The sequence below is a fragment of the Rhinatrema bivittatum genome, chromosome 1, assembly GCF_901001135.1.
Source record: "Rhinatrema bivittatum chromosome 1, aRhiBiv1.1, whole genome shotgun sequence".
Classification (NCBI taxonomy): domain Eukaryota; kingdom Metazoa; phylum Chordata; class Amphibia; order Gymnophiona; family Rhinatrematidae; genus Rhinatrema; species Rhinatrema bivittatum.
In genome coordinates, this window is record NC_042615.1 from 751,432,899 (window position 1) to 751,446,404 (window position 13,506).

At 48.7% G+C, this 13,506-nt stretch overlaps 1 protein-coding gene across 4 annotated transcripts in view; it reads right to left on the reverse strand.

The window, feature by feature from the left end:
* NIPBL (NIPBL cohesin loading factor) overlaps positions 1-13,506 on the reverse strand; it is a 1,214,062-nt gene that overhangs the window by 278,115 nt on the left and 922,441 nt on the right. For all 4 annotated transcript variants that reach the window (XM_029578690.1, XM_029578673.1, XM_029578682.1 and 1 more), the window contains one exon: positions 9,282-9,418. In XM_029578690.1, the coding sequence (XP_029434550.1) occupies positions 9,282-9,418 (137 nt within the window). The remainder of the gene's footprint in view (positions 1-9,281; positions 9,419-13,506) is intronic.

Genomic DNA, 13,506 nt, shown 5'->3' on the forward strand with positions numbered 1-13,506 from the left:
GTGGGAGGGGCGCAGGAAAGGGGAGAATTTCCGCAAGGGGAATGGATAGATGAGCCTCCAGCCTCAACAAGAGGATTGCAAGGAATCTTAATAATTGGGTATGTTCTTTCGCTTGCCTAGCATCGAAAGTGGGCAGGGCAGATCCCTCTCGGCATTTGGCTATATGGTCCTATCTGGACACGACTGTTAGCGCCCATTCAACGTACAAGAGATTTACCTAGCTCAATAATGATTAGTGGTTTAGGGAGAGAATGGCTGAAACTCTAAGCATGTCTTGGGGCACCCATGACGTTGAGTCATGGTTCACCCACATGACAAATATAAAAGAAGAAAGGGAAACCAAAAAAATAAATTCAAAACAAAAATGGTACACTTGTTTGTATTTTGGGCTGAGCACCATGCCAGGAAGAATGCCCTAGATGTGCACATGGATTTCGTGCCCTGCGAAGTGATGGTGCGATGGCTGGGCAGAAGAGGAATGCATTGGGACTAGCTCATTCCCCTTCTGTGGCAACAGCTGGCTGATCAGTCCCTCCTGATATACTCACCATCTACTTGGGAGGTAACAAACTGGGAGTTGTTCCCAGCTGGAAGCTCCTCGACAACATGAGAAATGACATCACACTCATCTCATTCCTGATGCCCTACACGAGGGTGGTGTGGTCCGAGATCATCCCTCGTTGCCAGTTCCTGGACTAACGGCTGTGGAGGCATTGGATGCGGAAGCTTAATAAACAGATGGGTAACTTCAAGTTTCATGGTGTTTATCACGTTAGGCATGATTAGCTTTGCATTGAATACAAAGATCTGTTTTGAAGTGATGGATTGCACCCTCTTGGACATGCTGCAAGACCTTTTCCTGAACACCTTCAAAAGGGAAATTCACAAGGTGGTGTTTGGGATGTAGTGCAACATTCAATTACAGTATTTTTTTGGGGAAGGCCCTATGGCGGGGACATCTGATAGGAGGCAGTGAATGGCTTATTGGCACGCTATCAGGCAATACACTTGGGGGGGGGAGGGGGGCTGTCTGCCATAAAGGCCACTGTAGCTCCAGTGTGACAGCAAATCAGATGCCACTGGCAGTTGGGCAGTCACCCTTCTCGATAATGGTGGGATGATTGGAAATGTCCATGAGGAACACCTCTAGGAAGGACGGGGCTTTGCTTGACTGCGGTGGGGCCAGGTTCTGAGGTGGTGCACCGCCTGCGTGCACCACCTGTTATGACTCAGGTACTTAGGTCTTTATTTGTTCAACTGGCCCATCTCCTTTTCAATGAACTGATTGCAGCTACCTGGGTTATGATAAGGTGCCGGACCTGTGCATGGATGCCGTTGGTAACCCGGTGCAGGATCCAGAGTAGGGGGAGGGATGCAGGCAGGCACCCACTGGCTGATCCTGGGCTCCTATGCATTGCTGGCATAGCGAGCTGTGGTGTCGGGGCCACGTCAGCGATGGGGACATTGCACAACAACGGCATCAGAGCCAAAGACATGCGCAGAGGCCAGGGAAGGTGGAACAGGCGCAGAGGTCAGTTGGGAGAAAGGCGGTCTTGGCCCATGGAAGAGGCCAGGTTTTCCGAGGCGGCATAATTGATTTGGGCAGGCCACAGACTCCCAAGTGAGCCCACTGGAGAAATTTGAATTTAGGGGCAGACCGGGAGGCGGATACAGCAGTTTGGGCGAGCTAACCTCTGGAGCATGGCCCGCAACCATCCCTTTTGCTCTTGCTTCCCTCGCTGATGCCTTCTCGCATCCCATCCACCCTCCCTGAATCTGTTATGGTTTTGAGTTGTTGGAATGGATTCTTGGGTACTGCAGTGATGGCTACTCCCACGGGGAGGAGCCCCGTGAGGAACCGCAGTACTAGGGCTAGACTCTATACACGCAGACACAGAGAATTTGTATTTATTATACGGCTTGGTGATGCTGCCCAGGGAGCAGCAGCAGTGAGGTAACCCAGTAGAGTTAGTCCAGGGCTCCTCAGGAGAGGAAACCAGTCCCATGTTCATGTAGATGGTAGGCAGCGCAGGGTAGAAGAGGAAGTCCCGGATGCAGACTCCCAGCGCTGAAGCTGAGACAGACTGATAATGTTAGTTACTTACTGATGAAATCTTGGCAGGCAGAAGTGGTTGAACTGAAGGCACCAAGGTAGGGAGAGCAGGCCCTCGAGGAGCGAGTACCCGGTATCCCAGATAGGTACCTGAAAGAAAGCATAAGGGCTCCCGAGGAGCGGGTACTCAGGTTAGAGAAGAAATACCCCGAAGGGCAGAGAGAGCTTCCAGCGGCAGCAAGGAAGCGGCAGAGCAGCTTAGACCGGAGGCGTTCCAATCCATTCACGATCCTTGCTAACTCAGTTTGTTAGCAAACGAAGGGCAGGCTAAATACCAGGATGTGCTGACATCACTTGGAGGGGACGCCCCCGAGGTTCCCGCCATGACGTGGATAAAGACGTGGGTGGCGTGCGCGCCCTAGGAGGCCCTCAGGAGAAACATGGCGAACACCGTTGCCATTGCCGTTCCGGGCACACCGGAGAGAGCGACATAAAGACGCAGCAGCAGCCATCTTCCCAAGGCTTGAGGAGAGAGAAGGAAGAAAGGTGAGGCACCGAGGTCGAAGCCATCTGAGACCGATGGGCGCAACAGAATCATGTTCTTGTAATGGTGAGTCAGTTTTCACTGTTAGTGAGTTGCTTTCCAACTTATTATTATTGATCATTTGACGCAGCCGGGGCAGGGGGTGCAGAGAGGAGGCAGTGCATGGCTTGTTGGCTCGCTATCAGGCGATTTGTTGGGGGGGGGGGGGGGGGCTGTCTGCCGTTAGGGCCACTGGGCCCCGGTGCAACGGCAGACTGGATGTCCCCGGCAGTTACCTTTATTATAAGAGGCGGGATAAATGGAAATGCCCACGAGGAAAACCTCCAGGAAGGATGGGGCCTTGCTTGTCTGCAGTGGGCCAGGGTCCTGACGTCGTACACTGTCTGCCTGCCACAAAGACACAGGAAAATTAGTTCTTACCTGTTAATTTTCGTTGCTGTAGTACCACGGATCAGTCCAGACAGTGGGTTGAACCTCCTTTCCAGCAGGTGGAGACAGACTAAAACTTGCAGGATGCCCTATATCAGGCAGAGCCTATCCTCTCACCCTTCAGTATAATGTATGTCAAAGCATAAAACAATAAACCCAAGAATAGGATCAAGCAAGTAACCAAAAAGCTCAACGGAGCGACCATAGATTAATGTAGAAGCATGGTATACCTATACGCTCTTGCATAAACTTGGTATAAAATAACCACCAAGGCTTCCGGTGTAAATGCTCAGTAATCTTGCACCAAGGAAAATATGAAAATCTGCAGACCTGCAAGAAAACAAGCTTCGAGAGGACAGAAGACAGACAGGGAAGGGCGTCTGGACTGATCCGTGGTACTACAGGAACGAAAATTAACAGGTAAGAACTAATTTTCCTTTCCTGTACGTACCCGGATCAGTCCAGACAGTGGGATGTACCAAAGCTTCCCTAAACTGGGTGGGACCGAGACAGTCCCGCTCGAAGCACTTGCCACCCAAAGGAACCGAACACCGGAGCGTGTACATCCAGACGGTAGTGCCGAGCAAAAGTGTGCAGAGACGTCCAAGTGGCGGCCCTGCAAATCTCCTGTGGGAAGACAGATTGACTCTCTGCTCACGAAGTAGCCTGAGAACGCAGAGAATGGGCCTTCAGACCCTCAGGAAGAAGACGACCTTGACAAAGATACGCCGAGGAAATGGCTTCCTTCAACCACCGCGCAATCGTGGTCTTAGAAGCCTGCTTACCACGGTTGGGACCACTCCAAAGAAGGAAGAGATGGTCCGATACCCGGAAGTCATTGGTGACCTGGAGATAGCGAAGCAAGACTCGTTTCACATCTAGCTGACGAAGGTCGCCACCCGCCGTACCCGCAATCTCCTCCGGAGAGAACGCTGGGAGTTCGACCGCCTGGTTGACATGAAAAGCGGAGACAACCTTAGGCAAGAAGGAAGGAACCATCCTGAGAGAAACCCCGGAATCGGAGAAACGCAAGAAGGGCTCCCGACAGGACAGTGCCTGGAGCTCGGAAATACAGCGAGCAGAGGAAATAGAGACCAGAAAGACAGTCTTTAGAGTAAGATCCTTGAGCGTAGCGTGGCGAAGAGGCTCGAAAGGAGCCGCACAGAGAGCACAAAGGACTAGGTTGAGACTCCACGATGGACACGTGGCCCGAGAGGGGGGGCGGAGGTGTCTAACGCCCCTCAGGAAACGAATCACGTCAGGGTGAGCTGCTAAGGCATGACCGTCCACCCGACCCAGGAGAGAGCCGAGTGCCGAGACTTGAACGCGTAGAGAACTGAAGGAGAGGCCCTTAGAGAGACCCTTCTGAAGAAAAGAAAGAATCAAAAGAATCGAGGCGGAGCGCGCAGGGACACCCGCTTCCATACACGCGGACTGAAAAACTTTCCAGATGCGCACATAGGCCAGAGAAGTCGACTGCTTCTGGGCTCGCAGCAGGGTGGAGATGACCTCCTCCCTATAACCTTTGCACCTCAGGCGACGCCGTTCAAAAGCCAGGCCGCAAGACAGAGGCGATCGGCCTGATCTAAAAATACAGGCCCCTGCCGGAGGGCAGCACAGCAAAGGGAGATGACCGAGGCGCAGGGGCCCGTCCACTGCTAGATTGATGAGATCCGCGAACCACGGCCTTCGCGGCCACTCGGGAGCGACAAGAATCACCGGTCCCCGGTGGAGCTCGATTCTCCTGAGAACTTTCCCCACCAGTGGCCACGGGGGAAACACATACAGAAGGATGTCCGCTGGCCAAGGTAGAGCCAGAGCATCCACGCCCTCTGCGCCGTGCTCCCTCCAGCGGCTGAAGAACCGATTGGCCTTGGCATTGCGCAGAGTCGCCATGAGGTCGAGGTGAGGAGGACCCCACCTGTCCACTATCAGAGCCATGGCCGCGTCCGAGAGCTCCCACTCTCCCGGATCGAGCGACTGCCGGCTGAGGAAGTCGGCTTGAACATTGTCTTTTCCGGCGATGTGAGAAGCCGCAAGGCACTGTAGGTGACGCTCCGCCCAAGCGAGGAGACGGCTGGCTTTTAAGGCTACCAGGGGACTGCGAGTCCCCCCTTGGCGATTGATGTAGGCGACTGTGGTGGAGTTGTCGGACAGGACTTGTACCGCCCTGCCGCGGATCAGGAGAAGGAACTCTTGAAGGGCCAGGCGGACTGCCAAAGTTTCCAGTCGACTGATGTGCCAGCGAGACTGAGTCTGGGACCATGTCCCTTGGGTGGACTGATAAAGGCAGACCGCACCCCAGCCCAACAGGCTGGCGTCCGTGGTTACTATCGTCCACTGTGGAGCTTGAAGAGGCATCCCTTGCAGGAGATGAGGAAGAGACAGCCACCACTGTAATTCGTCGGTAGTAGACTCCAAGAACGGAAGGACTACGTGGAACTGCTCCGACACTGGTTGCCAACGAGACAGCAAAGCTTTCTGTAACGGACGCATATGAGCAAAGGCCCAGGGGACCAGATCGATGGTAGAAGCCATGGAGCCCAGGACTTGGAGATAATCCCAGGCTGTCGGGGAAGATAGCGCAATCAGATTCTGGACCTGATCGATCAGCTTGAGGGCTCGCGCCAGAGGTAAGAATACCTTGCCTACTCGGGTGTCGAAGTGTGCTCCCAGAAATTCCAGCTCCTGGGAGGGCTGAAGCTTGCTCTTGGAAAAGTTCACTATCCACCCGAGAGAGGCAAGGAGCTCCAAGACGCGATCCACCGCCTGCCGGCAAGAGGTCTCTGACTTGGCCCTGATGAGCCAATCGTCCAGATAGGGATGGGCGAGAATCCTCTCCCGGCACAAGGCCGCTGCCACTACTACCATGACCTTCGTGAAGGTGCGAGGAGCGGTCGCGAGGCCAAAGGGGAGAGCTCGAAACTGGAAGTCCTGGTTGAGAATGTGGAATCGGAGATACTTCTGGTAGTCACGATGGATGGGAATATGAAAATATGCTTCTGCGAGATCGAGGGAAGCAAGGAACTCTCCGGGACGGACCGCCGCAATGACCGCCCGTAGGGTTTCCATGCGGAAGTGGGGGATCTTGAGGGCCCGATTGAGCCTCTTGAGGTCCAGGACTGGGCGGAAGGACCCGTCCTTTTTTGGCACGGTGAAGTAAATAGAATACTGGCCGGCGCCAATTTCCCCTTTTGGGACTGGGACCACCGCCCCCAGATCCAGAAGCTTGGAGAGAGTCTGGACCACAGTGTCCCTCTTGGCCCGGCCGCAAGGGGAGAACAGAAAGAGATCTGGAAGTTCCCTGACGAGGTCGAAAGCGTACCCGTCTCTGATAATGTCGAGGACCCACTGATCCGACGTGATTTTGACCCATTCCTTGAAAAACAGGGAGAGGCGTCCGCCGAGGTAAGGGACCGAGGAATTGTCGGCTGAACTTCATTGCGTGGCAGGGTTAGCGGTGGTACGCACGGGCTGGCCCTCGCGAAAAAGCCGCCTGCCACGAAAGGACTGTGACCAGGACTGCGCACGAGAAGACCCCCTCGCAGCACCGCCCCGCCCGCGAGAAGCGGAGCGACGCTGACCCCTGAAGCGAAAGCGAGAGGCCGCGAAGGACCGAGAAGACTTAGGGCGGTCCTCTGGAAGCTTATGGACCTTGTTGTCAGCCAAGGAGTCCATAAGCTTGTCAAGGTTCTCACCAAAGAGCATCTTACCTTTGAAGGGAAGCTTGCCCAGCCGGGTCTTCGAGGACTGATCAGCCGACCAGTGGCGTAGCCAAAGGAGTCTCCGGGCAGCCACTGCCGAAACCATCGCCTTCGCCTGCACACGGACCAAATCGTAGAGGGCGTCTGACACGTAAGCGATTACCGCCTCCAGACGTTCGGCTTGTTCTGCCTCACCTGACGGAAGCTCCCGGGCGCAGAGTAACTGTTGGACCCACTGGAGGCCCACCCGCATCATGAGACTGCTACAGCAAGACGCCCGAACCCCGAGGGCTAGGACGTCAAAGATGCGCTTCAGGTGAGCCTCCAGCTTACGATCTTGTGAATCCTTCAAGGCTGTGGAACCTTCCACCGGAATCGTGGTGTGCTTGGCCACTGTAGAAACATAAGAATCCACCGATGGATATCGCAACAGCTCCAAGCCCTCTTCCGGGAGGGGATAGAGCTTATCCATCGCACGCCCCACCTGGAGCGCACCCACAGGAGCCTCCCATTCCCGCAGGATAAGGAGCTTAAGCATGGGGTGGAAGGGAAAGGCCGAGGCCGGAGCCCGGAGCCCTCAAAAAACTGGGTTCATATCCTTAGGGAGTGAGGCCATGAGATTATCCACGGAGGGACTTTCCAGACCCAGCTCCTCCAAAACAAAAGGGAGGAGGGGCTCTAACTCCTCCTTACGAAAAAGACGAAGGGCTCTGGGGTCATCCCCCGAATCCGAGGAAGCAGCGGGGTCTGAGGACCCGGGAGACACGGGGGGGGGGGGGGGGGGAACCCCCGGGAACACCCGCACCCGAACTGGTCCCTGAGGCTCCACGGCCGGTCCAGTGGTCAATGGCGCTGAATGAGGGATTTTTGGCGGGGGGGGGCAAGGGGGGGGGCTTTCATCCAGCTCATGCAGGCTAGCTAGATAAGATTTGTGCATGAGGAGGACGAAATCCGCGGAAAAAGGGACCCTGGATTTGCCGGGGGGGGGGGGGGGGGGCAGGGAAAGTCAGGACCCCCCTTCCTGGGGACCCATGGGGGCCAAATCGGGGGTTAAATCAAAAACATCCGGCCCCCCAGCCCCAGGGAGCACTGAAATCGGCCCCGATGAAAATTCCAAGATGGCGGCCGTTCCCGGGCTCTGCCGACCCGGGAAAGGCCTAGCCATGCCGGGAAGAGTGGAGCCCCGGGCTAAATTTGCTTGTCCTGCCGAGGAGGGACATTCCCCACCCGGCAGGCAAGCAGTGCAGAGGCCCTGACGCGAAAAACGCGAAGAGGACAGCCCACAAGAAAGACAGGCTGTCAGCCGGGGCATAACTAAACCTCGGCTGCAGAAAAAAAAGTTGAAAAAAGCTTGATTGACAGCCTGCACAGCAGGAGAGAGCAGGCGGGAAACCTGCTGCCTTCTGCTTCTCTGACTGCCGGTTCTAGCCCTACTCTGACCAGAAAAAAATAAAAAAGCTGGTCAACTGCTGCAAATAAGTTAGAGGTAGGTGAGTACCTGCAACTTGAAGTTTAACACCTTTTAACTCCTTTTTTTTTTTTTTTTTTACTGAGCGCAGCAGCGGGTTCAAAACCTTCTCGGCAGCCAGAGGGGGAACGAGGCCCAGAGAGCGTCGGTCCCCACACCTGGAATCGTTCACGGACTCAGGACTATGCAGGGAACCCCCTCCTGCAAAAGGGGACAGGTCCCCCTGAGCCGGGCAAGAGCTGGGAGATGGACATCTCCCACACAAAAAACAGAAAGGCACTAAAGAAGGCAGAAATTTCCTTCAGAGATCCTTTTTTTTTTTTTTAAAAACAAGAACCAAAAGAAGTACTTGCTTGAGCCTAAAGAGAAAGAAGAGGCTGACTAGCCTACAGCAGAGAACCGAAGGGGAGATGCTGCACCTGCTGGAGACAGACGAATACTGAAGGGTGAGAGGATAGGCTCTGTCCTGATATAGGGCATCCTGCAAATTTTAGTCTGTCTCCACCTGCTGGAAAGGAGGCTCAACCCACTGTCTGGACTGATCCGGGTACGTACAGGAACTGTTATTGTCTTTAGGTCTTTATTTAGTATTTAGGACTTTATTTGTTCATCTGTTCCTTTTAATAAAGCTGCAGCCAATTTGCACCAATTTGGATCTGGTTTGTTTTTTGTGTATTTAGGTAGGTGTGTACTATTGTCAGCCCCTCCCCTTTGTGATAAACTGGCCACAGCTACTCTGGTTTTCAGGTGTCTATTATTCTTTTATTGTGCCTATCTAGCAATATCACACAAATCTAATGGAAATAAAATGTGAATTTACAGTTATTTACACAGGCACAACTATAAATATTTCTTTGCTATATTCCCCCTTCCAAAGAAAATATACTACCACATTTTAAATTACCTTGTAAATAATAATGCTAGAGTTTGAGCAGACAAATAATATAATAACAAATGCAATCTGACATAACAGGTGCTATCAAAACATTTACATAAATGAAGAAAATGTGTTAAGTTATATCACAAATTTTCTTTACTACACATTTATCCTGCACATACAATTGTTTGGTGTCCTATACTTACACTACATTTAGTGGTAAGGTAAGGCTGCATAGTCATGGCATGCTTCACCATTAGCTGAGGCCTGATTTTGCTGAACAAGAACAAAGTGGTTATGCAAGCTACCAAGCAATTGGAATTCATCCCCTTGTTGTCAGAGTCTGTAAAAATTAAGAAAATGAGCATATTTAACAGAAGAAATATTCTGCAAATCTAACAAACAAGTAACTGTTTACATAAAATATTACATTTCTAGTACTCATGCCACCAGAGCTCCCAGTAAATTGTTTACTTGATTAGATAATGAATAAGTGCTTTTTTGGGGGTTCCACGAACACAAAAGTTATTCGTATAGTAATCTAGCACAGACACTGTCTATACTACAGGAATGAAAACAAAAACATTATCACACCAGGAATTCTTGTAATCCAGACTGATTGCTTTCCTGATGATTTTTTTTTTAAGGAAATTATGAAGTTAAAAGACAGTCTGCTCTATCCATAAGCTTAAATCAGAACTAAGACATTTCATTGTGATTCTCTAAGTAGAGCAGAGCTTTAAAATCAACTGTATGGTAAAAAGGACAGCTCTTTGAAATAATTTAAGTGAACATAATGTATTATGTCTGATTTAAATTAATGATACAACCAAAGGGGTAGATTTTAAAAGAATGTGCGTGTGCGTCCATGTGCACGTGCTCCCAGGACGCCCGATATTATAACATGTGTGCGCAAGGGGGTGCACACTTGTGCATCTTGTGCGCGCCAATGCCCGCGGCCTTCCTCAGTTCCGTTCCAGTCCACTCCAATTTCGGAGCAGACTGGGAGGGAACTTCCCAACCCCCCTCCCGCTGTGCCAGGGGCCTCCAGCCCCGCCAAATTTCCTGAGGCCCCGGGACTTACGTGCGTGACCGGGCCTTTGAAAATTGACCTGGTGCACGAAGGCCGGTCACGCGCGTAACTCTTTGAAAATCTACGCCAAAGAGAATTGTAAGAAAGAAGGCTAGAATATTTAGAATATAGGTTGATAAAAATAAATGTGTTGCCCTTTCAAACAAAACTTGAAGCAAATATTTATTTTTATGAGCTAAGACAGAGGCAAGATACAAAACTTTCAATCACATTAATAAAAATTCCACAATAAGCCCGTAAGGAAGAAGCAATCTCTACTTGGAACTCTGTTGTAATTGCCTCTTTGGATACAGTTTTATTTTGACCCAGCTAAAGCATGTAATCTACGCTGTGTAGCTCATAGTGATTGGTGTAAAGCTGAAGTTCGGACGTGTTCCATAAATTGTGCCAGCTCGAACATGGATGGCATTGAACACAGTCTCATGGCATTTTCACAATTTATAGGATTCAATTATCTCAGTATAAGGCTCTGATTGACACATCTAAGAAAGCCTTTTTTTTGCATCTCACTTCCAGGCTGCTGGGAATAGTTCTAAGGAACTATTTTGCTTTATGCGAAGTCTAACCCGATCTCCAGATGATGTTTCTTTAGAGAAAGCTATTATATCTAAACAACCTACTTACTATGATTTTATGAACTTTTTTTTATCAATAAAATTGCCAAACTCTCAGCAGCCTTTTCAACTGTGAATCCCTGATTTCTCAATCCACCTGACAAAGTGAAATGATCCTGTTTTGAACCAGTATCAGAGTGTAAGCTAACTAAGACTATCTCCTCTATGAACCCTTCCTTTTGTTTTTAATCCCCGTAATGTGGCTATACTTAAATTGTTGAAAGAGATTATTGCACCATTACTGTCTATCATTGTCAACGTTTCTTTAACAGAAGCATTTGTTCCCACTCTGCTGAAACAGGCTTCTATCAGTCCGTTGTTAAAGAAATCTGGCCTGAATTGTGCAGATGTTTCCATATTGCTTGATCTCATCACTGTAATTTCTTATAAAGATCCTGGAGTTAATGGTCTTGAAGCAATTGCATGATTTTGCTAAAAATCAAATATGGCATCCTTATCAGTTTGGATTCAATCGCTCAGCACAGATCTTATTCTCAACCTTGGTTGCTGTCAGGGATAGCTTTGATAGAGAACAGGGTTATTATCCTTGTCCTCCTTGATATCTCTGCTACCTTCAATACCATCGATCAAGAGATTCTTCTGTATGGTTTGATGGATTTGGGAATTGCTCATATTATCCTAAAGTGGAGTCAGTCTTACTTTTTCTGACAGATCCCAACAGATAGGAATTGGAAACAAAACTTCAACTTGGTACTCTATACCATCAGGGGTACCAGAGGGGTCAGCTTTATCTGACCTTCTGTTTAACATTTACTTGGTCCCAATATGCAAACTATATAGGACTGTGTGTGGGATATAGACTATAAGCCAATGACATATAGTTCTATATCCCCATTCAATCCCCTTGGGTAGAAACCAGTAGAATGATATCTATTTGCTTATCTACAGTACAAAGGTGGCTTACTCATAATAAATTAGCGGTTAATCTTGCTAAAACTGAAATTATTGCAAAGATCTAGCTCTAATGTCATTTCCTCCTCTCTTCATGAGGAGAACATTGATTTACCAATTCAATCTTGTGTGACGAGCCTATAAGACTATAATTTCACATTCTCTCAGCATATCAAATTAGTTGTAAGGTCCGTGTTTTTAAACCGGGTGCTTCTACCTTTATTAAATAAACATGATTTTCACTCTGTTGTGCAAGCTACAATTTTGCCACTCGTATTGGACTATGTTTATGCCCTACAGCCTTTGCAGATACTTCAGAATGCAATTGCTCAGCTGATTACTGGAAAGAGATTAAATGATATTACTTCAGTGTGCTCTGAACTATTCTGTTTGTCTATTGTGTAGTGAGTGAAATATAAAATTGCACTCCTGGTACACTGACTGATGAGCCTTAATTCACTTTTTTGGGCTAATGCAATGTTGTGGATACATAATTCCTCCCGTACCCTTCGTTCATCATAGTGGGGATCCCATGATATTCCTCTGTTCTTCAAGCTCATGTCTCAGAAACTAGAGAAAGGGGCTTCTCCATAGCCGCTCCTACCTTCTGGAATTCATTGCCAGAACATGTGCATTTGGTTTCTTGCACTGACACTTAAAGCAATGCTGAAAACCTTTTTACTTTGAAAGGTGTTTTTCGACTTACTGTGATTGTCCATGTATGTTGAATTTTTGTTTTATATAAAATGTGTGTGATCATTTCTAAATTTAACTGCCATTCACCCATGTAACCCAATTCCAGTCAATTCCTTGAAACAAGGACACGAGATTATCACTCAGACAATCACAACATTAACTAACATGTCAAAATGGGTTAAAACAAGCTGTGATAAAGCCAATCTTAAACAAATAAGAATGGTAGAACTGATGATTGTGACAACTATCGTCAAATATCCAACTTGTCTTTTCTTGCAAAAGTTCTTGAGAAAGCTGACTTAACGGCCACCTTCGACACTGTGGACCATAACCTGTTATGCCAACAGATGAGATAGTTCTCTTCTTTTCTAACAGAACATTCCAAGTCAAACTGGGCAACCATATTTTGATACTTTCCAGTGTGATACAGTGTGTCACAGTGTGTCCCTCAAGCCTCAGCCCTCTCAGCAACACTATTCAATATTTACATGCTCCCACTGTGTAAACTATTGATGAATCAAGGCATAACATTCTTCCTATATGCTGACGATATACAGTTTTACATCCCACTATCCAGCTCATTCGAAAATACAGCTTGATACTCTCTACCTGTATGAAAGCAATACAACTAGAACTTTTGCAACTTAAACTAACATTAAACCCTAAAAAGACTGAAATCGTTTGGCTGAGCAGAAACTCCTCGATAGTTAAACCCACCTGCCCTAAACCTGGATAATTTTCAAATTAATCCCTCAAATCAAGTACAGGATTTAGGTATACACATAGACGAGAATCTTACAATGAAAATGCACATCAGTAAACTAATAAAGTCAGGTTACACCAAGCTCTGTATACTACATCGGTTGAAGCCATTATTAACATTTCAGGACTTCAGTACTGCATTACAAACTCTAATCTTCTCAAACTTAGACTACTGTAACTCCTTACTACTAGGTCTTCCAGCATGTAACTTAAAACCACTACAACTATTACCAAATGCTGCAGCAAGACTATTAGGATCTAGGAAATATGATCACATTATACCCTCGCTGATATCTCTGCATTGGTTACAGGTACAATCCAGAATCTACTATAAAACATTAACGATAATATTCA